The sequence below is a fragment of the Schistocerca cancellata genome, chromosome 6 (genome assembly GCF_023864275.1).
Source record: "Schistocerca cancellata isolate TAMUIC-IGC-003103 chromosome 6, iqSchCanc2.1, whole genome shotgun sequence".
Classification (NCBI taxonomy): Eukaryota; Metazoa; Arthropoda; class Insecta; order Orthoptera; family Acrididae; genus Schistocerca; species Schistocerca cancellata.
Genome location: NC_064631.1, coordinates 440,249,461 through 440,276,130, shown reverse-complemented (window position 1 = coordinate 440,276,130; position 26,670 = coordinate 440,249,461). Strand labels below are relative to the sequence as shown.

General features: G+C 43.5%; 2 protein-coding genes across 2 annotated transcripts in view; one reads left to right on the top strand and one right to left on the bottom strand.

The window, feature by feature from the left end:
- LOC126190688 (elongation of very long chain fatty acids protein AAEL008004-like) overlaps positions 1–25,652 on the bottom strand; it is a 132,604-nt gene extending 106,952 nt beyond the window's left edge. Inside the window, exons 1-2 of the mRNA XM_049931147.1 lie at positions 25,589–25,652; positions 2,801–2,881 (exon numbers count right to left, since the gene is read on the bottom strand). Coding sequence (XP_049787104.1) covers positions 2,801–2,864 — 64 coding nt within the window. The 5' untranslated portion in view covers positions 2,865–2,881; positions 25,589–25,652. The remainder of the gene's footprint in view (positions 1–2,800; positions 2,882–25,588) is intronic.
- LOC126190687 (oxysterol-binding protein-related protein 9-like) overlaps positions 1–26,670 on the top strand; it is a 528,891-nt gene that overhangs the window by 138,804 nt on the left and 363,417 nt on the right.

Genomic DNA, 26,670 nt, shown 5'->3' with positions numbered 1-26,670 from the left:
TTGTTAGCCCCACGCCCAACCCCCTCCTTCATCCAGGATTGAAACTGTCGCTGGGATTTCCATCGTATCTCCCAGTGGCGGAGTTGCACAAATCCAGTGCAACTCCTATATGCGGACATTTATTTTTGTGTGACCGACTTTCGATCGCACTCTATTTAAGACATTCACGCTGCTGGCGGTATTGGCTCTCGCCACATACAAGTGGTCAAGAAAGGGCACGCCCAAGTTCGTGGTTTATTCATCGCGGTAGCAGTTTCCTTAAATTGTTAATAGCCACAACAAAGGAGAATAACAACAAAGGAACAATAACTGAAGACGACAGAAAACATACAGGTGACGTTGATCATTTACAACTTAAAAAAGTTCTCCACTGTAAGTTTTGTGATACACGTTGGTAATGAGCGTGATAGGTGCTTTCCATCACAGCATTAATACATACACCTGAACGTTGATCACAGCGCGTAGTTAATCCACGTACCGAACCTGTAATTACTTATTCGGTGATGAAACAACCAGCAGTCGTAGTTGCGTTATCCTAATGCCACAGCGATAGTTAGAAATTGTCAAACCCGAGTTAGCTATCTTACTCTCTTATTTATTGACATGCCATTTTATTTGCCGCTGTTCCACTGCTACAACAACTGTATGCATTCTGGTTGGACAAGATTCTTTGGCTTCGGCACGTCTTAGCCAACATCTGAATGCACTAAACACTCATGCTGCCATATAGGAGTTCGCGGACTGATACCTTTAAAAGCAACGATTTTGGTAAGCAGCAAGAGTGGTGCACTCCCTTCATCCTAGAAGACAATCATCCGGTATTCATCAGTATCAAAATTATCCGTTGTGCTGTGTTGAAGTACATCGTTAAGCTACATCGTCACATGTCCGTTAAACTCTGACCAGATAACAAGCTCGCCGATACTCTTAAAAAGAAAACTGAAAAATGCGTACATTAGTGATAGCTGTTTTTAATGTGGTTTTTTGAATAAGATAAAACGATCTTTGATTCTATTGCTCCCGTCTGATCTGGCGTCCCATCCAACTGAGCTAGGCTAGACCCTTGAAAATGTCGATCTAAAAGGCAGGTCAAACACCAGATATAAAGGAAATAGTGATGTTCTACAGCACGGATGCTTCATTCGTGGAGTGTTCACGCAAGCGTATAGTCAGTCAAAACTCGATTAACACAGTATTCTACAGATGACCGAAACTGAACGGTCGCTATCTACGAGAATAAGTCAAAAATCATCTTCACAACATTTTCCTAATTTATTACAACAACAATGCAGAACTTACATTGAATTTTTCAACATAGTCAACGTCTTATATGCACTAGATCCATCACGGCAAAAGCTTTCAAATAACCTCAGAAAAAAGGTATCGATTTAGCAGCAAGTCACGTATGCTTTGGGAAACCCGATGCACGCAATATGCTCCGCCACCTCTTAAATGCATGATCCGAACAGCGTGAGCGGCGATATGTGGAACACGTTTTTCTCATTCAAAAAAAGAACGCAGTTTGACAATTTCGCGTTCGTTTCGAACTGCGGTCTTCAGCTCGTTGGAAAGCATATCAGTCTAACGCTGTTTCATAGTAAAGTTCCAAAACTTTGTCAACATTGATTCTCCTGCAAAAAGTTGATCCTTGACTTTCATTTTGGCTGGAGATCCACGGTAGTTCTGTTCCCTGCGCTGGGGTTCGAAGTGATGGACCCATATCTCATCTTCAGTGATGATTACTTGCAAAAACTTCTCACCTTCATTAGCATAGCGCTGAACACTTGTTCATTGCAGCAAAAGAAGAGTTACACACAGTCGTCCTCTCTTCGCAAGAGCGCAAAGCCAACCGATGCGACAATGCTGACGCAAGAGGGGTGAAGAGAATTGATCCACCTAGCGGCTGGCGAGCACACTACGTCGTACTACCAACTTAAAACACGACAGAGAGAAAGTGCTGATACTTATTGACTTAACACTCGGTTACAGTTTTCATTTATTTGTGAGACCCAGGGTAGCTACTACGAAAACCATAATATTCAAATGCTCGAATTATTTCCACAGAGGATTCTACTTAAACATTAACCACGAGGTAATAAATTTTCTGAAACCAATCTTTCATTTCTTCTACAAATGAACAAGATATTCACACAAGTCGTTTTGTTGCGACAAGGTGGTCAATGGCAGTTATAATTATCTTTGGGCGTCATTTAGTGACTAGTTAGGTACAGCGTATGAGCCTCATGGGCTAATATTTCCTCCCTGACTTGACGTGTGCTCAGTCCTGCCTTGAAACGTAAGTAAATTCGAGAATCTGATTATATTTCTGTTTCACATAACTTAATTTCGCATGCTTAATATGTCATTTGATAAACATAATTTGTTGCGCGTTACTAACAACTTACTGAAACAGCGATGTTAAAATAGTAGTTCATCGTTGACCGGAAGTAATGTCGCAGTGATTAAATCGTTGGAATATTATTTAAGAGAGCCACCTTCATATCACATGTTTTGCTTTCTAAATTTACGTGTCTTGTTTTTCCTTAAATAAAAAATGCGTTCCAGATAGCTCCTTCAGTATTTTTATTAGCATGAACTAGGTATCAGCCTGTGACGGGATTTATTATTGATAATCTGTTTCTGGTTTCTTTGTTCTACTCGATCATCCCACTAGTCCTGAAACGTCCTACATTTTGTACCCATTTTCCCCTCTGAGGGCCGGATCTGCTATTGATCGTAAGCTTCCTTTGTATCATTTAGGTAGAGGCCGTAATGATAAGAGAAGGTGATTTGAACTTACCAGCCATTTCGTCGAAGAAATATTGGTAGGTGTCAGTCATATTCCGCACCAGGCCAGTCGACATCTTGCAGAGCTGTTGTCCTACGACAAGAACAGACCATATTAGTGATTGTTGAAGACAAAAGATCTGAGGAAGGAAGTTAAAAAAATCATATACATTTGTTCATGATATTGGTTTTTTAGCCGTGAGCTAAAGTAACGTTATTCTACACGTATTACCCTTTCTACTTTAGAAAATTTCTTAACAGTTCAGGGACGGATATGCTATTGATCATCGGCTTTCCTTTGTCTCGCTTATGCAGAACCCGTTGCTATAAGAGTAGGCTAACAATTACTGGCAACGACACACTAAGACAGTAATTATTCACAAGCTCCGTACGCATGCCTATTGGTCAGGAAGAAGTCCTAATATATGTGTTCCTCCTCTATGTGTTTTATATTGTTTCACAAATTAGAGCTGTGGATATCTCTGTCTCTGTGCTTATTGTTCGTAGATGTTGTTGGTTAATTTCCACTTACTAGCTTAAATGGAATGATGGAATTTTTAAAAAGGGAAGTCACTCTATTTACTTCGACGTCCTACTCCCTTCTCAGCTACTTCTCACTACTTAGACCAATACTCATTTATAGCAGTCGTCTTCGAGACAGATAGGTAATAAAAAAAAAAAAAGAATAATTCCTCTAGAAGTTTTCGTAGCTGCATCTTTTGTTTTTCAGAGATTTCATTAATTACAGATAAATTATTCAGTATGAATCGTCCCATTATTGTGATATAAGTAGAATTTAGGAAGATCAGTTATTCACATCATACAGATTTTTAACATTACACTGTTAGTCTTCAATGAATACTGTGTATTGTAATATCTTTTTTTGGCGTGGAGTGAAGCATTTAAAGTACTGTGAATTATGAAACTGAGTTCTTTGGCGTTCACCTGAATACGTTAATTTAGGTCTGCAGTTACTAGCTAAGATTTAAATTTACCCTTTATTTCACCATCTCGGTTACGCATTTATTTTAATTATGACTAATTTCGATCAACATTTGATGACGATCAGTTCTTGCGAAACGAAACACGGCTGTCATCTTCGTGCAAAACTAGGGACCGGTTGAAAAGAAACATTTGTAGTCACTTTCTTGCTGGACATATGCGGTGTTTCTATTTCATGCTCTAGTGTCTGTTGTTTAGTTCAAAGTGATGAACCTATGCTCCATGTCTAATGACTGGTTTAAAAAACATTTCACTTTCATTAACAGTTGTTATAGTAAATACTGCCTAACAAAGTGGAAGTATAATACAACGTTATGCTGTTGAAATACGCGCGACAAATGAAAATAGAAAACGCATTTTTCGGAAACTGTGCCAAACTATATGGTCTAAAGATTATGATAAACAGATTCAACAAAATGCGATACATTTGTTTTCTAATTTGTAAAACATCCACCCAGTAACACTTTAATAGGATTTAGATTTCTTGCTTTTGACGGAGTTGTGGTGACCGCTCAAAACAGTGTGCTGTGCTCAGTACAGTAAGCTGTGTAGGAAAATAACGCGGGCAGATTCCTTAGGTCATGAGTATTATACTTCATTCATTCGATTATGCCTCATCGCATTTCCTACTACTCACCTTATATCTGGAACTGCACAAGAACTTGTTTACTCTTTTTGTTGTTAGATTTCGGTCCAGGTTCATCACATAGACTTAGCGTGTTACGAGTGTTCAGACTGTTACTGTTTGCAAGCATTGCGCCCCTCACCAGAGGCATTGATAAGGTCAGCGATTATTCATCATAGGTGAGTGAGGGTACGTAAACCGTACACGGTCGGCTTGTATCGGAATGACTGAGACTACCAAGTTACGGACCTCAGCAGAGTTGTTTGATGAGAAGTTTTATTACAAGATCTTTGTAAGACTGGATAACTTCATTCACGGTATCGCCATTGCGAAATCTTTGTCTCATCATATAATTGGATAAGATATATCATTTTTACATTCAAGGCAAATAATTCCACCTGAAGAATAATATGTAATAATTTACACGAACACCACAATGTATGGGCTGATCGTTATAGATCCTAGTGAAAAGTGAGCTTAAGTTTCCGAATCGCGTACTGTCGTCAAACGGAAAGTACTCTCTCCAGCTCAACGGGCGCTATACCAACCGAATGACAGGTTGTGGCCGGCCGGAGTGGCCTTGCGGTTCTAGGCGCTACAGTCTGGAACCGAGCGACCGCTACGGTCGCAGTTTCGAATCCCGCCTCGGGCTTGGATGTGTGTGATGTCCTTGGGTTAGTTAGGTTTAATTAGTTCTAAGTTCTAGGTGACTGATGACCTCAGAAGTTAAAAGCATAGTGCTCAGAGCCATTTGACAGGTTGTGCGAAGTCTTCAAGAACAGGAGCAGTGCAGTGAAGAAAATTTTTCACTCAGCTACTACGCTGTTGGTATGCAGATGGAATTGTCAGTTTAAAACTGCTATTGTACGCTTCTGGTGAACGATACTGTGCGATGGAATCCACGGTAAGATTATTTATTACCTCTAGTTCGTGACACCATCTTTCGTAGTTTCGTAACCTTCAAATAGTGAAAGTTAAATTTATAATTCCGTAGAAAAATTTGTTGATTTGTGATTTATTTTCAAAGTGCTTTGTTACCCCCTTCTCGTTCTTTTTAAGGATATAATCTGATGATGTCTTGGTTGTAAGTTGAAACGGGTAATCGTACTATTTGTGTGACCTGAGGCTAAAATATGGTGCATAGACAATTGCAAAACAGTCACAATGTTTCCTTGAGGCGATTACGTGGTCTCTGTAAATCCCTTCGCTTTTCCAGAAAAATGTGGATTGACAACTGAAAGTCACATTACTGAGAAAATCGTTATTTTTCTGTAACACTTGTTTGCAGAAGCTGGTACAGTTTAGATGATTCTAAGGTTCCAGTATCAGTAACAGCTGCAGATAATACCGTTTTGGTCGTAATAGTTTCCCCAGTACTTCACACACTGTCGATGTTTGCGCTGGATGTTGTCAGCGATAATTGGGAATCGACTTTTAAAATTCTGCTTAGTCGCTTTTGTCTTCTTTGCTGACGCGCGCTCTGTTCCAGTGGCGATCTCTGTGCTCAGACATCCCGTGGTGCATACGTGGTTAAACGTACACCTGGCGTCACGTCGGATTACAAGAGTTGTTTGGTAAGTCCAGTCAAAAACGAAGGAAATAAGTTTGTTTCCTAGACAACTCACCTTTCTTCTCGGCATAGTCTCAATTGAGGGATAAAGACTTGGTCGAGCGGCCCTCGAGCATTTTCATCTCATCGAAAAAAATAGGTTGCGGGATTGCAAAAAAATTAATGGTGTCCCTCAACTACGTACCCACAGACTCAGAGTTCGAATTTTAAAAGTTTTGGCTGGTTTCTTTGCGTAGGGGCTGGGATACGTAGTTGCCGCATTACAAGTCAAATACTGCTGAGTCTACAGTATACAATGTGAATATACACAATCGAATGGTCGAAGGTTCCTATCACTCGGCAATTGCGAATTTTGAATGTAACATAGAAATTTATAAATGAAAGATTGCAATTAAATAAAATCTGTAGGTACTATTTTTAACGACTTTAAATGATGAGTACGATAGCAGAAGTACCTTTAAGATGCCGTTTCTTACTGCGAAACACTTGTTGGTGTCGATGGTCCAGCAATTAAATTAAATATGAGTTGAATAACAGGGAAACAATAGATTCCTACTGCACATAATTAGTTATGAACAACAACATACCTCGCGAGATATTCACTTCTAAACGCATACTACGTCTTCACTGCAGAAGCCACAGAAATCTCAAAAGTACACAAGTCGGCACTACGAAATATTTGTATCTCCCGCGACCACGTGCAAACTGCTCAACACTCTCCAAGTATTTCCTGCGACCGTCCGTCGCGCCTTTCCCCCCATGCACTCCCCCGTGTCCTGTGCGACCAGATGCTTCTCCGCCACTTCAATAGTCTCTCCATTGACTTCGGTAGTCGCCTACCGTAGTAACGAGCGCTGTGATTGGCTAGAGCACCCACGCCATGTCTCAAAGCCAACGCACTCTCACAAACATATTGAAACACATACGAAATACTCTATTTACATTTAAATAACTTGAAATAAATGTTCCTACGGCTGGACCATAAACACGCTCTAACACACATTATTAAATACATAAACAGATTAAACAAACATATATTAAAGGAACAGAAACAAGTTAATCCAGTAGCCTAATGTCTCTGTGATTTCTAAAACACAGTAAATATTTGACCAAGTTTTTCATGAATAGTATATATCGGATATAAACAAAGACATAGACGAATAAATATATTTATAAGCATGCTGCTACCGTTTTTTCGTGTAATTGTGGAGTACTTTGGCCTGACGCGATCAATAGTAATCGGCCACTTAGACCTCCAATAACTCGTGTACTATTAAAGTTACATGCCTGTAATTCATACCAATTTAGGTTTAGACTAATAGCTTTCTAAAGACGCGTCGATCGACAAAATCGGATGAACCTCCTAGATTTTGGAAATTCGTTGCTGGGTGTTACTTGGATAATTTACAGTCAGATAGTAAACTTTAAACTAGATATTGAAAATCTGATTACACCATCAGAATAGTCATGCAAATAATGGTACTGTACTTGTTTCTTTTTAAGGTATCATGATTCCTCTGGCTATTATTAATTTATACATGAACTGTGAAATGTCTGCCATTATGGTTTCACAAAGTCCGCCATCTTTGGCACTCCCAGCATACAAATCTCCTTCATCGACACAAAGCACATTCTTCGACACAGAGTCAATATGGAATTCCCAGCCACGCGGTCGGCCTGGACCACGCGCTGGGGCTACTCCTCTTGCTCCGGCTAACCTTCGGCACCACACGGTTGCTGACGAGCCCTGGCTTGCCGAGCGCCCCGTGCATCCACGCCAACTCCATACCTAGAATATTTTCAGGGCGCCGTAATTCGCACGTTACCTCACAAGGTTCTGTCAGACTCTACAAAATACTCGTTGACTGCAACTATCACTTCCTCGTGTGATGAAAACTTCTTCCCAGCCAACCAAAGTTTCAAATTAGGGAACAGGGAGAAGTCACTCGGGGCTACGTCTGGTGAATAGGGTGGATGAGGAACCTTTTCAAAGCCCAATTCATACAGTTTCGCCATTGTTATCGCTGATGTGTGGGATGGTGCATTATCATGGTGAAAGAGCATTTTTTGCGTGCCAGTCTTGGTCTTTTTTTCAGCTGACATAAGTTTCAAACGATCCAACAGTGAAGTGTAATAGGGTCCAGTTAAGGTTCTGCCGTTTTCTAAGTAATCCATGAGGATTATTCCTTGGAAATCCCATAAAACAGTAGCTGTCACCTTACCAGCTGACAGAATGGCGTTTACCTTGTTTGGTGCCCTTTCACAAGCCTTTGTCCATTGTTTTGATTGCCTTTTTGACTCTGGTTTGTTGTGGTCGATTCAGGTTCTATCAGCAGTCACAAATGGGCGCAAAAGGTCTTGCTGATTGCGATTAAACATCGGCAGACATTGTGCTGAAATGTTTTGCAGGAGACGCTTTTTGTCGACTGTCAGCAATCGAGGCACCCTTGCCAGTGGTTGCTTTTGTAGTAATCTCAGCTGGACGGCCGGAGCAGGCTTCGTCTTCGGTGCTTGTCCGACCGTGTTAAAACTCATTAATTCAAAATAAATGGCCTTCTGTGATGGTGCAGATCCCGCGTGAACCTTCAGCCAGTTCTGTTTCGGTTTGTGCGGCAGTTCGACCCTTCCAATGAAAAGGTTTAATAGCAGTGCTAAACTTTTTCTCCGTTTTCAATCAGACGGTTGTCAACAGTGAGCTACACGCAGTACATTGTTGAAATTCTGTATACGATCCTTAGAATAATCAAGCTAAAACCGTGAAGGCGCAACAAAAACTTTCCAATCTTTCACGGAAGTTCACCAGGCTTATCAAACCAGCCTTGTATTCGCTAATGGATTGTCGTCACTACTACCCATTTGTCGTCACTACTACCCATTTGAAGTTCAAAGACAAAAAAAAGCTATACGCTACTTTTAATCTTATCGTCTTTATTTTGTATGTTGGTATGGGTTTATTTATCGATTGTCATTTTTTATTTGTGGTTTACTGTTGTTATAATGTTGAGCTTACATATTGTCATTTGGAAATAGCAAGTGTAGCTGTGGACACCAGAAAATGGAGTGTGAAATGGAGAAATCGGAACATTTCCGACATATTCTTCTGTCTGAGTTGAATAGGAGGGTAACAGCAGCGGAGGCTGCCAGAAAGATTTGCGCCGTGTATGGGGACAATACCATTGGACAGAGCACTGCAAGAAAATGGTTTTATCGTTTCAAGGAGGATCATTTTGACATCAGTAACTCTCCATCTTCAGGAAGACTTTCGGGAATTGAGGAAGATCTTTTAAACGCGCTAACCCACAATGATCCACGTCACTGTACTCGAGAACTGGGAAATATGATCAACTGTCATGATTCCACCGCGGTGCGACATTTGTATGCAAATGGGGAAGATTCAAAGAACGGATGAATGGTTACTGCATGCTCCTGCATGCTCTAAGCATATATTCCTCGCTGCTTGCTCGTCATCAAATGTCTCGTGAACAGCACCGACCATTCCTATCCTGTATCGTTATTGGTGACGAGAAGTGGTGTGTTTATGCTAACATACGGAAAAGGAAGGATTGGTTGAGCCCAAACAAAGCAGCAGTTTTCCGTACAGAGACGTGCGCTCGTCCACAACAGAAAATGTTATGCATCTGGTGGAACAGCGGCAGTATGGTGTACTACGAATTGCTTCCCCGAATTCCAACAATCACTGATGACATTTATCGTCAACAGTTGAGACGTGTTGCAGTTGCAATAGAAGAACAACAAAAAGAAAGACTGCATGAAGTGATGCTACTCAACGATGACGCTCGCCCGCAATCTGCTAGACTGACAAAAACGATTGGCAGGAGTAGGGTTTGGAAAGCATTCCACACCCATCTCATGCACCTGATCTTGCGTCGTCATATTTTCATCTCTTCCGCTCTCTGTGGGGCAAGCTTCCAGAAACTTCCTTTCCGGATGAAAATGCGCGTCGAACATTGCTTGCCGAGTTCTATTTGCCTCAAAATCACGTGATTTCTACGGTCGCTGAATGGAAACGTTACCTCAGAATTGTCAGGATGTTGTAAACAGTGAAGACTAAAAGTTTATGTGTATATGTTGTATTTATTTAACTTACGGAAAAACGTTACGAACTCATGCACCAACTGAGTAGTCACATACCCAGATATAGCGTCTGGGTAATTCTGCTGCTGTTGCTGTGGACGATTAAGGGAAATTGCTCCACTTCATCAACAGACTAGGCCATTTCGTTTGGGCTTCTCTCGCGACATGCTACGGTAGTTTTTTGCGGGTCTTTTAATGTGGGCCAGGACTGCAGACAAAAAATTAATCTACGTCTGCATCATACTCCGCAAGCCGCCTAACGGTGTGTGGCGGAGGATATTTCTGGTACCACTGACTGATTTCCTCCCTTCTCTACTCCACCCGTGAATGACGCGTGGGAAGGATGATTGTCGGTAAACTTCTGTATTAGCTCTAATTTCTCCAATTTTCTCATCGTGGTCATTTCGCGTGATGCATGTGGGAGTAAGTGGAATGTTGTCCGAATCTTCCCGGAAAGTATACTGTCGAAATTTCAGTAGTAACCTCTGCGTGATGAGCAACGCCTATGTTGTATTTTATTTTATTTTTCCCGAAGTGTTAAACGAAGACCGCCCCTCGTATGTGCGTAGTCGGTGGTATCGTGTGGCAGAGTTAGAAAACCGAATTTACATTGGTAGTGCTGAAATTCCGCCATTGTTTGGTCATCATATATATATATACACACACCAAGCAAACCGCTGGTTTTACTTAAACAGCTTTATACAAATTTTAAAATGTTGATTCATCTGAGTAAGCTTTGTATTTAGATCTCCTGTGATCAGCTAGATATTTTGTATGTAGGTGTGTGTTACTGAGAGTGCTTCTAAGATTTTAACTGTGTGTTGCAAGAACTTCTCCACTTAAAAGGCGGCACGAATATGTAAAAATCTAAATCACGGGTTATGGAAATGAAAATTGTTAGGGAAAAACTACATTGTAAAATGATTAGAAATTGTGTTTTCGTCAATAACAACATACCGAATGAGCTGCGATACAATCGCTGATCATAGGACGTAAGTTCGCTGCTGTTTCATAATCACAATATTTAGTAACTACTTAACTACTTAACGACTTTGGATCAAAGCGAGGTGTATTGTGTTGATCAGTGGTCAGGGTTGGTCGATACAACTGTCTGTCTGTCTGTCTGTCTGTCTGTCTGTGTGTGTCTCTCTCTCTCTCTCTCTCTGTGTGTGTGTGTGTGTGTGTGTGTGTGTGTGTGTGTGTGTGTGAGAGAGAGAGAGAGAGAGAGAGAGAGAGAGAGAGAGAGCACCGAAGTTGTACCATTTCACTATTTTAAGACAGCCGCTTGTCGCCGCGGGCGCAACATCTTAGTGGTGAAGTTTTGGACGGCCGAGCGCAAATTTAGCAACGCACACCGGTTTTTGTGCCGGAACTACGATTTTCGAAGCGAACCAGACGGTTAGTGGTGATAGCGACGTTGTGGTCAAACGAAGCAGCATTTATATTGTAACAAGCTGCAGTGTGTCATCGATAGATGTCATGGATTGTGCACTTACTCAGGGTCGAAATTGCAGCTTGTAGCGACATTTATGACTTCCACGAATAATCAGAGAACATTTTTTTAATAGGCATTATAGAAAATGAAGCTATATTTGACAAAAAAGCTTGTCACAATTTCGGCATCTATTTACTTTTTTGTTGTTACTGCAAACTAATTCACAAAGAAATAATCTGAAACTTACAGGGTAATTACAAAGTCCATGAAGAATTTCAAATGGTATTTTAAATTTTTAAGTTGTTTTCAGAAAGCTTGTTTTCCTTTTATCTTCAGTTATCGAAATGCCCCTCATTTAGTATTTGTATCGAAGGAAGCCCTTTTGACATTTAAATATCACATCAATGTAAAGTTTTATGCGCAAAACAGCTAGACCTTACGGGGCGAAATTTTTGACGCTTCATTTACGTAGCTAGCAGCGCCAGCTCTTCGTGAAATACTTCAGTTTTCCATCAAATCACAAAGGTTTCCTTAACTACCCGGATTTCGTTCAAGCCGTTAAACTTTTTGCATAACTAGGCCGCACGTTAGTCAGTTTGTCTCCGATTTGTCCATTCCCACTTTTCATTTAGCTATGAAAAACCTATTTTGTAATTTATAGGGAGTGTTATTTTCTCTCCGCTCAAACTTCGACAAAAAATCTTTGCAGGTAAGTGGCCAAAAACAGCGTGAACTGAAGGACAAACTACCAAAGTTTTTTGACCATGTTTGTAAATGCTCTATGGTCCACTCTGCGCTGCATGGCACACGTATAATTGATTCCAATTTTTCCCATACCCAACCCTTGCATCTGGGGAGTGACGGTAAGAACAGCTGCTGCAATGCAGTGTCGCGAGTTTTCGAGATTTTGTGGTAAAGGTGGGACGTAAACGCTGTGCTTGGCGTACAAGGAAAAATCGAGGGCGTCAAGTCCGGCGCCTTATTCACATAATCTCGTACACCATTGCGGCAATGTGGACGGGCCTCATCTTGACGACTTCGCAACATCAAGTCCCTCAGACGGTGCACTGTCGTTTCTGACACATCCCGAACTTTTTGCATCGCACAACCCACCATCCTTCTGGAATTTCTTGTTCCACTTCACTAGGCTGTTGTAGACTGGCAGTGTCCTGTTGAAACTTGCACGGAACGTTCTGTGCGCACTCACTACCTAATGGCAGCTGGCAAATTTTAGTCACGAAATGTTTTCTTTGTCTTATTCACCACGATTTTCAGCAACTACTGTTGGTGGCGTCCTTGACAATGTTTTTCTTCTCTAATTTCGCAGCACCGCCTAAAAAAAAGCACTTTTGTTTCACATCCTGTTTGATATGTTATGTTCAGTCATTTACCTAAAGCGATTTCTTAAAATGTTTCATAGGCTTTACAATTACCCTGCATAAACTTCAGATGTTCGCGTTTGGTGGCAGTTCTTTGAAAGAAAGTGCCAGATTTCGTTATCGCGTAGGCATGGTTTAGAATAAATAAATCCTCCTCCTCATTTATCCTTTGAACTGGTAGTTTGTTATTCAGGATGCTTTTTGGTATTCTTTTCACGGCAAGGGTAATCCAGGTGATTACATAATGTGTAGAACCTAAGCTGCAGCGGTATATCTTTTCGGCGAATTTCATGTAATTCTGTAGTTACCCTTCTTGCCGCGAACTTCGTAGTAACCGTTCGGAGCATATGTCAGTAACATAGCTGCCGATTTCGTAGCATCATGTCCAGATTGATGCTGCTCCGTATTGCCCGCAAATTTCGTAGTTGGTAAACGTGATTGCAGCCTCACGCCCACCGTCTAGTATAGCATTTTTGGTGCCTGTGTCAAAAGTTCGTCGTCCTACCCCATTTGTCATCTGCATAGTACGAAATAGCTTAGACAAGTGAATGAGGAACATGTTTTCGCCGAATGATGCCTAGAGTTAAGATGTATGTATTTGATCTGGGCTGAAAACATCAATAAAAATACTGCTTCGTCGGCTTCTGCCTCAGTGGAGCCGTTGTAGTGTTGAGCGATAGTTTGTTCAGCCGTGGATGTATCCAATTATAATGATGAGCTGGTTCATGTCGTGTCGTGTTCGAATCACCTGAACTGTCACATGACGCCTCATTGATCGACGGTTTCCATAAATTTCAGTGTGTTGCGTCTCTAAAATTAAGATTTTTGGAGACTGTGAGAGAAGTGCTTGCTGCTGTTGGAAGCTTTGCGTCGGTCAGTGAATCATACCCGAGCTGTTCAACTTGGTAAGGTACTCCCACCAAGGGCACATATCGTTCTGTGAGGAAACGTTGTTAAACAGCACATACCCTCTAAACACTGAGAATTGCGTTCCATGTTTCTAATGAATTCACCGTAGTTGATAGATAATAGCCTTACCTTAACCTAGTTTCCTTTGTCTGTCGCTGAACTTAATGCGCTGTGTCATAATAGGATCGTTATCGCTCATTTCCTCTCGCTGTTTACATGTTTAGTCAAGAGAATATGTAGTTAACGGTTGTAGCAATAAGTGGAGGAAATGACAGAGGTAGTAATATAGTACCTATCTCTAGTTACAAAACTAATTATTATGGCGTTGAAGATTTCCTCGAATATGACGAGATGGGTTCTAGGAGGCATTTATCTACGCTGCGTCTACGGGTACGACCAAAGACTTCAATTTTCTTATAGTTGATTTCCTAGCAACAGCTTCCTGGTTAAATTTCTTTTTCCGTTCCTCCACATATGAAAATGACAGTATATTTGTTGTTAAAATGACGAAATGTATAAAGTTAAAAATACTACTACTGTTAGATACGCTATGCAGTACACAGTTTACCTAGGTATTAAACGGCAGTTGTAGACTAAAGTAACTTTTGTGAAGCCAGGGTTGCAGAATGTGTCAGATGCTTCATCCTAGGAAAAGTAGTTAAGTACGGGCCTTCAGGCCGCTTCGCAACTCTATCATGGTATTGCCGTTAGGAAACGACAGCACTAAGCGGCGTCCGAATCGTTCGGTAAGCGGCCTCTTCCGCCTGGGTGGTGTCAAATGGGTTGCTCCTCAGGGAGCTCAGCCAGCCTTGGTTGCACATTGATTTGGTATTCTACGGTTCCCGATCTCTGACCTGGTCTGTGCCGCCTGTCCGCTATAACCGTGAGCTCTGGCTGTTGCTTGGGCCCGGGCCATTTGGAGTTGGTTGGGCCCGGGCCATTTGGAGCGACAGCGTAACGGCGTGTGTCAAGGGGAACCGAAACCTGACTTGGCCCTTTGTATAAAGTATGGTACAGACATATAAAGAAACAAATTTAAAAATAAAATTTTAAGACCCCAATGTGACGTGAAATGGGGTGGATTTCTTCGCGGCACTTCATTTGTACATGATGGATTCAAAAATTCCCGAATTACGTCGCCTTCAAAGTGGCCCCCAGGTGAGCGAATAAGGCATACTCCGATCCCACCGCTTCCGCTAATTTTGTACTGTATGAGTGGTAGTCAAATGAAAGGGAGGCACATGGAAAAATTAAGTAAAATGTTTATTATTTCAAAAAATAATTGTCGTAACTGTTAAATATATTTATCCCGCTGTGAGACAAGACTGTCATTGCCTTAATGGAATAATTTTGTCGGTTCCATATTTTCGTCCGAAGCAAATCGACGACCACGTGTGTTGAAATCGCATGTGGGGGAGACCGGGACTGTATGAAAGACGTGTAAGGGCAGTCCAAGGAAACGTGCGCAGTATAGCCGATATAGCCTGCACGCCAGCATCGGGAAAGTCGTCAACACCTTTTTCGTTGACTGCAAGGACCCGCTGCTCATTGACTTTCTTGAAGACGTTTGTGACGCAGTCTTAGACTAGTCTTTGGAGAGGCAATACATATGTGCTGTGGACCAATTGTATTTCAAGTAAAAGTGACGTAGTGATTAAAATGCCTCTGAAAATGTCTGTGTGATGTATCTCATGCACACGATCTCATGTGCTAATTCAACGCCGGCCTAGGTGGCCGAGCGGTTCTAGGCGCAACAGTGTGGAACCGCACGATCGCTACGGTCGCAGGTTCGTATCCTGCATCGGGCATGGATGTGTGTGATGTCCTTAGGTTAGTTAGGTTTAAGTAGTTCTAAGTTCTAGGAGACTGATGACCTCAGATGTTAAGTCCCATAGTGCTCAGAGCCATTTGAACCATTTGCTAATTCAACTGATATGGAAATTTTTATGAACTTGCAATGTTGCTCGATAAGTGAAGATACGCCGCGAACTTCAATTCAGGTATTGCTGTTAGACCAACTCTAAAGCCTGTTTTTGCTAATTTTTAATAAAATAAGGGGCATACTTTTATTTCAAGACTTACATTGTAGTGACGTTAAGACACACTCTCTTAAGAGTGTTCGTCATTTACAGTTAATCTTATGCGTGTGAGAATCCACGACCGACGTAGAAGAAAGGCAGTGGGGAGACAACGAGACAGCTTAACAAGACACGAGGTTAGCCAACCATCAACTCTTGTGCTAGGAAAACTGCAAGATGGGCTTCTCGTTAAAAGTTGGTTAACGTAGCACTTCACATGCACCATTTCGCAAAGAACAATTGCGCTGTTACCATGTCGCATGCAGTAATGTCACGCAGGAACATTCTATCTCTCATCCTAATTTGTTAATTAGTGAGTAAAGAGGCAGGAACCGCTTCAGTAGCCACGAACACAATATTCGTCACCTGTGGCAAGCTTTGTTTGAAAGTTTGTATTGTTTCGAAACAGTATTTTCTGCTCCTTGCGAATTTCCATGCGATTTTGCTTCTGATTGCCTTGAATCAGTCATCGCACAAACTTCGCCGCAGTCCTTTCCATCTTCAGTTCTTCTGATGCGTTCTCGTGTGCTAGAACATTTCCCAATGTGTTGCAGAGGTCTTGTTAGGGTCCGTCTACGACTTGCTGAATGAAGCTCTCTTACTGTGCGAAGATTTTCTGGTGATGTGCTAGCGGACGGCGACCAGAACGATCGTAATTATCAGTCGTCGTTCCCCAATTTTTGAAACCGTTACACTAGTCTTAAGTCTGTGCCTGACCTAAATCGTTGTCTCCAAAAGTTTGCTTCAGCATTTGGTGCGGTCTAGCAGCGATTTTCTTCCAGGTCAGCCATCGCAGAACCGCAAACTTACAATGCAACGGAAATACGCATACCAACAGCTAATCAAATTATTGTGGCTTTTGTGGTCACTTGCTGTTGGATTGGCGGTCGATTTCCTGTTATAAAGGTTACAACACCGGTTTAATCCGAATGTTAAATACGTTCAAAATAACCGTTTCCCGAGATAACCGTTTCCCGAGATAACCGTTTCCCGAGATAACCGTTTCCCGAGATAACCGTTTCCCGAGATAACCGTTTGCCGAGATAACCGTTTGCCGAGGTAACCGTTTGCCGAGATAACCGTTTGCCGAGATAACCGTTTGCCGAGGTAACCGTTTGCCGAGGTAACCGTTTGCCGAGGTAACCGTTTGCCGAGATAACCGTTTGCCGAGGTAACCGTTTGCCGAGGTAACCGTTTGCCGAGGTAACCGTTTGCCGAGGTAACCGTTTGCCGAGGTAACCGTTTGCCGAGGTAACCGTTTGCCGAGGTAACCGTTTGCCGAGGTAACCGTTTGCCGAGGTAACCGTTTGCCGAGGTAACCGTTTGCCGAGGTAACCGTTTGCCGAGGTAACCGTTTGCCGAGGTAACCGTTTGCCGAGGTAACCGTTTGCCGAGGTAACCGTTTGCCGAGGTAACCGTTTGCCGAGGTAACCGTTTGCCGAGGTAACCGTTTGCCGAGGTAACCGTTTGCCGAGGTAACCGTTTGCCGAGGTAACCGTTTGCCGAGGTAACCGTTTGCCGAGGTAACCGTTTGCCGAGGTAACCGTTTGCCGAGGTAACCGTTTGCCGAGGTAACCGTTTGCCGAGGTAACCGTTTGCCGAGGTAACCGTTTGCCGAGGTAACCGTTTGCCGAGGTAACCGTTTGCCGAGGTAACCGTTTGCCGAGGTAACCGTTTGCCGAGGTAACCGTTTGCCGAGGTAACCGTTTGCCGAGGTAACCGTTTGCCGAGGTAACCGTTTGCCGAGGTAACCGTTTGCCGAGGTAACCGTTTGCCGAGGTAACCGTTTGCCGAGGTAACCGTTTGCCGAGGTAACCGTTTGCCGAGGTAACCGTTTGCCGAGGTAACCGTTTGCCGAGGTAACCGTTTGCCGAGGTAACCGTTTGCCGAGGTAACCGTTTGCCGAGGTAACCGTTTGCCGAGGTAACCGTTTGCCGAGGTAACCGTTTGCCGAGGTAACCGTTTGCCGAGGTAACCGTTTGCCGAGGTAACCGTTTGCCGAGGTAACCGTTTGCCGAGGTAACCGTTTGCCGAGGTAACCGTTTGCCGAGGTAACCGTTTGCCGAGGTAACCGTTTGCCGAGGTAACCGTTTGCCGAGGTAACCGTTTGCCGAGGTAACCGTTTGCCGAGGTAACCGTTTGCCGAGGTAACCGTTTGCCGAGGTAACCGTTTGCCGAGGTAACCGTTTGCCGAGGTAACCGTTTGCCGAGGTAACCGTTTGCCGAGGTAACCGTTTGCCGAGGTAACCGTTTGCCGAGGTAACCGTTTGCCGAGGTAACCGTTTGCCGAGGTAACCGTTTGCCGAGGTAACCGTTTGCCGAGGTAACCGTTTGCCGAGGTAACCGTTTGCCGAGGTAACCGTTTGCCGAGGTAACCGTTTTGCCGAGGTAACCGTTTGCCGAGGTAACCGTTTGCCGAGGTAACCGTTTGCCGAGGTAACCGTTTGCCGAGGTAACCGTTTGCCGAGGTAACCGTTTGCCGAGGTAACCGTTTGCCGAGGTAACCGTTTGCCGAGGTAAGGAACCGTTTGCCGAGGTAACCGTTTGCCGAGGTAACCGTTTGCCGAGGTAACCGTTTGCCGAGGTAACCGTTTGCCGAGGTAACCGTTTGCCGAGGTAACCGTTTGCCGAGGTAACCGTTTGCCGAGGTAACCGTTTGCCGAGTAACCGTTTGCCGAGTAACCGTTTGCCGAGGTAACCGTTTGCCGAGTAACCGTTTGCCGAGGTAACCGTTTGCCGAGTAACCGTTTGCCGAGGTAACCGTTTGCCGAGGTAACCGTTTGCCGAGATAACCGTTTGCCGAGGTAACCGTTTGCCGAGATAACCGTTTGCCGAGGTAACCGTTTGCCGAGGATACCGTTTGCCGAGATACGTTTGCCGAGGTAACCGTTTGCCGAGATAACCGTTTGCCGAGGTAACCGTTTGCCGAGATAACCGTTTGCCGAGATAACCGTTTGTGCCGAGATAACCGTTTGCCGAGATAACCGTTTTGCCGAGATAAACCGTTTGCCGAGATAACCGTTTGCCCGAGATAACCGTTTGCCGAGATAACCGGTTTGCCGAGATAACCGTTTGCCGAGATAACCGTTTGCCGAGATAACCGTTTGCCGAGATAACCGTTTGCCGAGATAACCGTTTGCCGAGATAACCGTTTGCCGAGATAACCGGTTTGCCGAGATAACCGTTTGCCGAGATAACCGTTTGCCGAGATAACCGTTTGCCGAGATAACCGTTTGCCGAGATAACCGTTTTGCCGAGATAACCGTTTGCCGAGATAACCGTTTGCCGAGGGATAACCCGTGGGTTGCCGAGATAACCGTTTGCGAGATAACCGTTTGCCGAGATAACCGTTTGCCGAGATACGTGGAGAACCGTTTGCCGAGATAACCGTTTGCCGAGATAACCGTTTGCCGAGATAACCGTCGAGATAACCGTTTGCCGAGATAACCGTTTGCCGAGATAACCGTTTGCCGAGATAACCGTTTGCCGAGATAACCGTTTGCCGAGATAACCGTTTGCCGAGATAACCGTTTGCCGAGATAACCGTTTGCCGAGATAACCGTTTGCCGAGATAACCGTTTGCCGAGATAACCGTTTGCCGAGATAACCGTTTGCCGAGATAACCGTTTGCCGAGATAACCGTTTGCCGAGATAACCGTTTGCCGAGATAACCGTTTGCCGAGATAACCGTTTGCCGAGATAACCGTTTGCCGAGATAACCGTTTGCCGAGATAACCGTTTGCCGAGATAACCGTTTGCCGAGATAACCGTTTGCCGAGATAACCGTTTGCCGAGATAACCGTTTGCCGAGATAACCGTTTGCCGAGATAACCGTTTGCCGAGATAACCGTTTGCCGAGATAACCGTTTGCCGAGATAACCGTTTGCCGAGATAACCGTTTGCCGAGATAACCGTTTGCCGAGATAACCGTTTGCCGAGATAACCGTTTGCCGAGATAACCGTTTGCCGAGATAACCGTTTGCCGAGATAACCGTTTGCCGAGATAACCGTTTGCCGAGATAACCGTTTGCCGAGATAACCGTTTGCCGAGATAACCGTTTGCCGAGATAACCGTTTGCCGAGATAACCGTTTGCCGAGATAACCGTTTGCCGAGATAACCGTTTGCCGAGATAACCGTTTGCCGAGATAACCGTTTGCCGAGATAACCGTTTGCCGAGATAACCGTTTGCCGAGATAACCGTTTGCCGAGATAACCGTTTGCCGAGATAACCGTTTGCCGAGATAACTTATTTTCGGCTCTTTACTCTATTATTTCTTGTAATATATAAATCGAACAATGGTTGAAAAATTACCACTTTCCCAGTTTCAAGATACATAGACTCAAAATATCAAATTAAATAGGCAAATAAAAAGAAAACTGACTCCGTCCACCATTCGCTGATTTTCCCGAAAAGTGATACTTGGTTAAATATTAGAAAAATACCAGTATTCTGCTATTGATTCTACTTTTTGAAACTCTGTTCAAAAATCATATTGTAATCGAGGATCATACCACAATTTGGGCATTACGAAAAATCAGTGCTAAAAGGTGAAAACTGAGGTTAGAGCACTATTATTCGTATTAGTTTTTTTCTTTTTCAAAGTTTTAAGTTTTTCTCCTTACATGACGTCGCAAGTTTGTTGTGGCTCCACCCATTCTTAATCTTTCAAAGCAAATGGAACACTGTACTTCATTTATACCGCACATCGAAAAATACTTCCCGACTAGGGATGGTGCCGTTCTGTAAATGTCAGACGACGATAGCGTGGAAGTAATCTACATACCCGCTGTGTAGAGACTCACACACTGCATGTACACGCGTACCATCCAATCGGCCATGCCTCGAGGTAAGAGGTACTTAGACTCATCGACGCTGTACCATTTCTTGTGCTATGTGTTTGCTGCTCGTTTCTGTTGGCATTGTTATTAAAGTAACGTTGATCGCTTTTCACATTTTCTATAATAACGCAGTATTTCAAAGCAAAGGAAATTTTACGAATAAAAATTATTAATTTTAAAAAAGGTTTATTCAAAAACCAAACATTTTAGCACTGCTACAATGGCTAATTGATATTTCGGTATTTTGAAACACAGAACAAACAAACATCAAAAAATACTGGTTTTTCAGAACTAAAATACCGGTTTTAACTGATTGTTTTTTATTATCGTTAAGCTGCTGTCGTATTGTCTCTCGGCTTCTGTCTCGGGTCCTTCAGCCAACGTTTGTTTGACGATTTTTCTGATGTTTCGCCTTCACGATTGACTGGCATTGTCACAGGTCCACCCTCCATTGTTGGTGGAGGACTGGAATCGAACTCGCGGCAGGAGATTGTAATTATGTACCTGTCGACCCAACGTCTGAAGGCTATTTCCTTGGTGATGGCCGTCGTAGTTCTCTCCATACTACTTCAAACGGTAGTTCGGTGCAGCACAGGAATCCAGGATCCTTTTACCTTGAACTTTTTCTCATTCTTGTTGAAGCTGTTGTCATGTTTCTGGATGTCTGTGGCAATTCTTTAATATGCATGCTTGATAATCCTTCACCACTACGCTGACATCTGTCTCGGCGAATTTTAATGTGAGGTTATTATGTGGTCATTCTCACACACAGAGTGCTCCGACACGACCAATTCATCCACTTGTCCGCCGGCCGGTGTGGCCGTGCGGTTCTAAGCGCTTCAGTTTGGAACCGCGTGACCGCTACGGTCGCAGGTTCGAATCCTGCCTCGGGCATGGATGTGTGTGATGTCCTCAGGTGAAGATGTGAAGTCCCATAGTGCTCAGATGTGAAGTCCCATAGTGCTCAGAGCCATCCACTTGTCCCAACTTGAAGTAACGTTTATGTTTGGTGTCCAGTCATTCCAACATGAACGCTTCCACAAGTACACGGTATGCGGTATGTTCCCGTCATTACAATTGAGTCCATCGTGTAAAATGCAGTGTCCTTGCTCTTGAGACAAAGATTAATGTGTAATTGGGAGGAAAAGTGGCTACAAGAGAGGAATGAGAAGCGTAGTCTTCTGAAACTTACTACCAGGTCCAGTTATCGTTCCTGTCAGCGACAGCCGGAATGGAGTCTTATTAGCGCGAATCTTATTGTACACTGTCACCTGAGCCATGCATTCTATTTCGGCGATGAGAAACGCCAGTATCGGATGATAAGATTGCAACGCTACACATACACTGAAGGGCCAAAGAAGCTGGTATAGGCATGCGTATTCAAATAAAGAGACACACAAAACAGGCAGAACACGGCGCTGCGGTCGGCAAGTGTCTGGCACTGTCGTTAGATCCGTTACTACTGCTACAGTGGCAGGTTGTCAAGATTTGAGTGAGTTTAAACGTGGTGCTACTGTCGGCGCACGAGCGATGGGACACAGCATCTTCGAGGTAGCGATGAGTGGGGATTTCTCCGTACGACCATTTCACGAGTGTACCGTGAATATCAGGAATCCTGTAAAGCATCAAATCACCGGCATCGCTGCGGCCGGAAAAAGATCCTACAAGAACGGGACCAACGACGACTGAGGAGAATCGTTGAATATGACAGAAGTGCAACGCTTCCGCAAATTGCTGCAGATTTCAGTGCTGGGCCTTCAAGTATCAGCGTGGGAACCATTAAACGGAACATAATCGATATGGGTTTTCGGAGCCGAAGGCCCACTCGTGTACCCTTGATGACTGCACGGTACAAAGCTTTACGCCTTGCTTGGGCCCGTCAACACCGACGTTGGACTGTTGATAACTGGAAACATGTTGCCTGGTCGGACGAGTGACATTTTAAATTGTATTGAGCGGATGGACGTGTACCTCATGAATCCATGGAACCTGCTTGTCATCAGGGGTCTGTTCAAGCTGGTGGAGGCATTGTAATAGTGTGGGGCACGTGCAGTTGGAGTGATATGGGATCCCTGACACGTCTCGATACGATTCTGACAGGTGACACGTACGTAAGCACCCTGTCCGATCACCTGCATCCATTCATCTTGATTGTACATTCTGATGGACTTGGGCAATTCCAGCAGGACAATGCTACACCCCACATGACCAGAATTGCTACAGAGTGGCTCCAGGAACACTCTTCTGAGTTTAAACACTTCCGCTGGCAACCAAACTCCCCAGACATGGATGTTTTTGAGCATATCTGGGATTCCTTGCAACGTGCTGTTCAGAAGAGATCTCCACCCCTTCGTACTCTTACGGATTTATGGACAGCCCTGCAGGATTCATGGTGTCAGTTCTCTCCAGCACTACTTCAGACATTAGTCGCGTCCATGCAATGGCATGTTGCGGCACTTCTGCGTTCTCGCGGGGGCCCCAACACGATATTAGGCAGGTGTAAGAGTGTGTTTGGCTCTTCAGTGTATTTTGCTTGAGGAACGAAACATTCTTCGATCTGAACGCGAAAGACTGAGAAACTCGATGTATTTCTTAGTAGATATAAGTTTATCATATTTTACAGCTTAATTGATGAAACAAAGACAGCAGGGCGGCCAAGATAATAGTAATAACAAAGAGAAGTAGACGATCAAACTGCTGATAATACTGTAGTTCTGGCATATAAAGCAATAGAATGCCGTAGATACAGTTCTGGGGCGGAATATCTGAAGCATTCATGAAATTCCCACAACAGGCAGTACAGCTGTATAAGCTGTGAATGCATCTTATATTCAGGCGAGAGGACATAAGCTACCAGTGGAACTGACATCTATTTTAGTAGACAAAGTTGATTGAAAGCATTTTAATTTCTTTTACCGTGGGTAGGATGTTCAGGAGAGATTTTCTCGTGGACGACATACTTTGGTTCAGTGGACGACTTATGGTGGATAATGAAAACAGGTAAGAAGACGTGAAGAAAACATGATGTTTTTAATGAGTTGAATCGAAGAAATCTAATCGGTCTTGAACTTATTTTTGCGGGTGTAATGTTTTGCCAAAAATGTTATCTAGATACAGCCCATTGGAAACACCCTGTAAGGATGTATCACATGGTTTATCGACGGAATTCTGTTGTGTTGTGGAATCTGCCAGCCAGAATATAGACAGTTGTTTACAAAGTCAAGAATTCACTTACATCAATGTAATTTAAATGATCAGTCCCATCCCAATATCTCCAATATCACTCACTCACTCCCTCCCTCCCTCCCCTCCCTCCATCCCTCACCCTCCTCCTCCTCCCAGTGTCTCAACCAAAACACCGGTTTAGTTTATGCTGTGTTCTATCGTCCTGTAAAACATGTGTGAACGGTAATAAAAAAACACCAGAACTACGGAGTATCCGAAAAGCGCATCTGTGGGGCGCAAATGTCAGTATGTCTGGAAGGTGAGGTGGTAGACCGTCAGAGCGTCGTGCTAAAGGTCGCGAGTTCGAAACCCACTGATGTCTATTTTTTAACAGCTTACGCGTGAAGTTGTTGTATGGGAGATCATTTTTGTGACATGTAAAAAGGACGTTTCAGAGTTTGTAGCATTGTTCTTTCGGCAGTCTGCTTTCGCTTTGTTAGTTGAAAGTAGTAAACCTATAGAGCACATTTGAATAGACAGGTGTGGTGTTACATATCCGGATATACGCCGTAGGTTTGCTACTTTCAACTAACGAAGCGAAAGCAGACTGACAAAAGAACATCGCTACAAACTCGGAAACGTCCTTTTTACGTGTCAGGAAAATGTTCTCCCATATTACAGTTTCACGCGTAAGCTGTTAAAAAAAATCGGCGTCAGTGGGTTTCGAGCTCGGGGCCTTTAAAGATGATCTGACATCTAACGACTCTCCAGAGATATTGACGTTTGCACCTCACTGATACGCCTTACCCTTGCTCTATAGCTGTACTGGTCATACTTCTGATTACCGTTTACACATGTTCTACTGGACGATAGCACACAGCACAAACTAAATCGGAGTTCTCGTTGATACTCTTATTGACATACAATGGTTGGTAACCGATCCGAGTGTCTTGACGTCTGGAGGTTTGGGTGTGAGACCTATGGAAAGGTGGACATCTTGTTAGATAATAAATCAGGTACGTCATTTAGTAACAATAGGTTTCTGAAGAAAATAATAACGAAGCAACTTCAAATATTTATAAATTCAAATATCCACTTTTCGAAGTCTTGTAATGTAAAGTAAATAAATGCGTGATGTATAATACTTTAACCAGAGAGCAAATAGTGAATAAAATAAACATTATCTCTCGAAGTAACTGATGATGAAAGGGCAGTTGTGCAAATATTGCGCAAACTGAAACCCAGAAACCGGCTGGATGCCTTACAGCGTCGTGTATCAGACTGCAAAAACTAGGATGTGAAGTGGGACCGGCATACGACTCATCAAGCGAAGCACCAATAGACTATATCCGGAGTTAAAGGAAACTCCGTGCGTTTTCACATAAACCTTTAAATATTAATATGGCCTATCAAGACGATGAGATTTGACGCTTTATTGACGAAATATTTCAATTTCGAAATTGAACGCACGGATTGATGTGTTGCATCTTCGTAGCATTTCTTTCGCAGCATGGATTACAAAAAAAAGCAGGAATGGTACGGAGGGCGAAATGATCGACTCGGTGCGTATAGAATTTTGGGAGAAAACATACTCTTTTTCTCCAGTAATGCAATGCTGTAAGTGTTTTGTCGCAACAAAGGGATGATCGCAACCGGGCACACCGTTGGGCATGGCGCCTTGACAGTGCTGCGAAGTACTCACCGTTGCCGCGTCGCTACTAGCAGGGAGTCGTTGGCGAAGTGTCCTCCGGCGTAGCCAGTCGTGGTGTGGTGGCTCGCGTCCGCCGCCGCTGCCCACGGAAAGGCGGCCAGCACGTGCCAAGCACTAATGCGTCACAATCAGGGCTGCCTTGTAGCCTATCAGGAACGGCGCTTGGTCTTGCCTCTATTCACGGGCAAGATGGCACGTTGTACTCGTGGCCTGCTTCACTAATTGTTTGTTCGTCTGGAATTAGCGCCCGGAAGAAGTATGGACGCCGCGTTGCACTTCCGATTTTTCTCCTTCTCTCCGTCCAAGAGGCTGCACTTAGGAATATTTACTCTCAAAAACCAATTAAAATCACTTTTTTCGCAGTAGGCTCAAATGAAATAAACTATGTGATGTTAATTATATGTTTATTTACAAAATATGCAAATTTAACATAAAAACTCTTGTAATATATCTTTATTCAGTGTCAAACTGTTGTTCATCGTCCTGTTTGTCATCTTCGCCTTCCTGTATAGTTTCATCGCTAGTGCCGGCCGGTGTGGCCAAGCGGTTCTAGGCGCTTCAGTCTGGAACCTTGCGATCGTTACGGTCGCAGGTTCGAATCCTGCCTCGGCATGGAAGTGTGTGATGTCCTTAGGTTAGTTAGGTTTAAGTACACTACTGGCCATTAAAATTGCTACACCAAGAAGAAATGCTGATGACAAACAGGTATTCATTGGACAAATATGTTATATTAGAACTGACATGTGATTACATTTTCACGCAATTTGGGTGCATAGATCCTGAGAAATCAGTACCCAGAACAACCACCTCTGGCTGTAATAACGGCCTTGATACGCCTGGGCATTGAATCAAACAGAGCTTGGATGGCGTGTACAGGTACAGCTGCCCATACAGCTTCAACACGATACCACAGTTCACCAAGAGTAGTGACTGGCGTATTGTGATGAGCCAGTTGCTCGGCCACCATTGACCAGACGGTTTCAATTGGTGAGAGATCTGGAGAATGTGCTGGCCAGGGCAACAGTCGAACTTTTTCTGTATCCAGAAAGGCCCGTACAGGACGTGCGACGTGC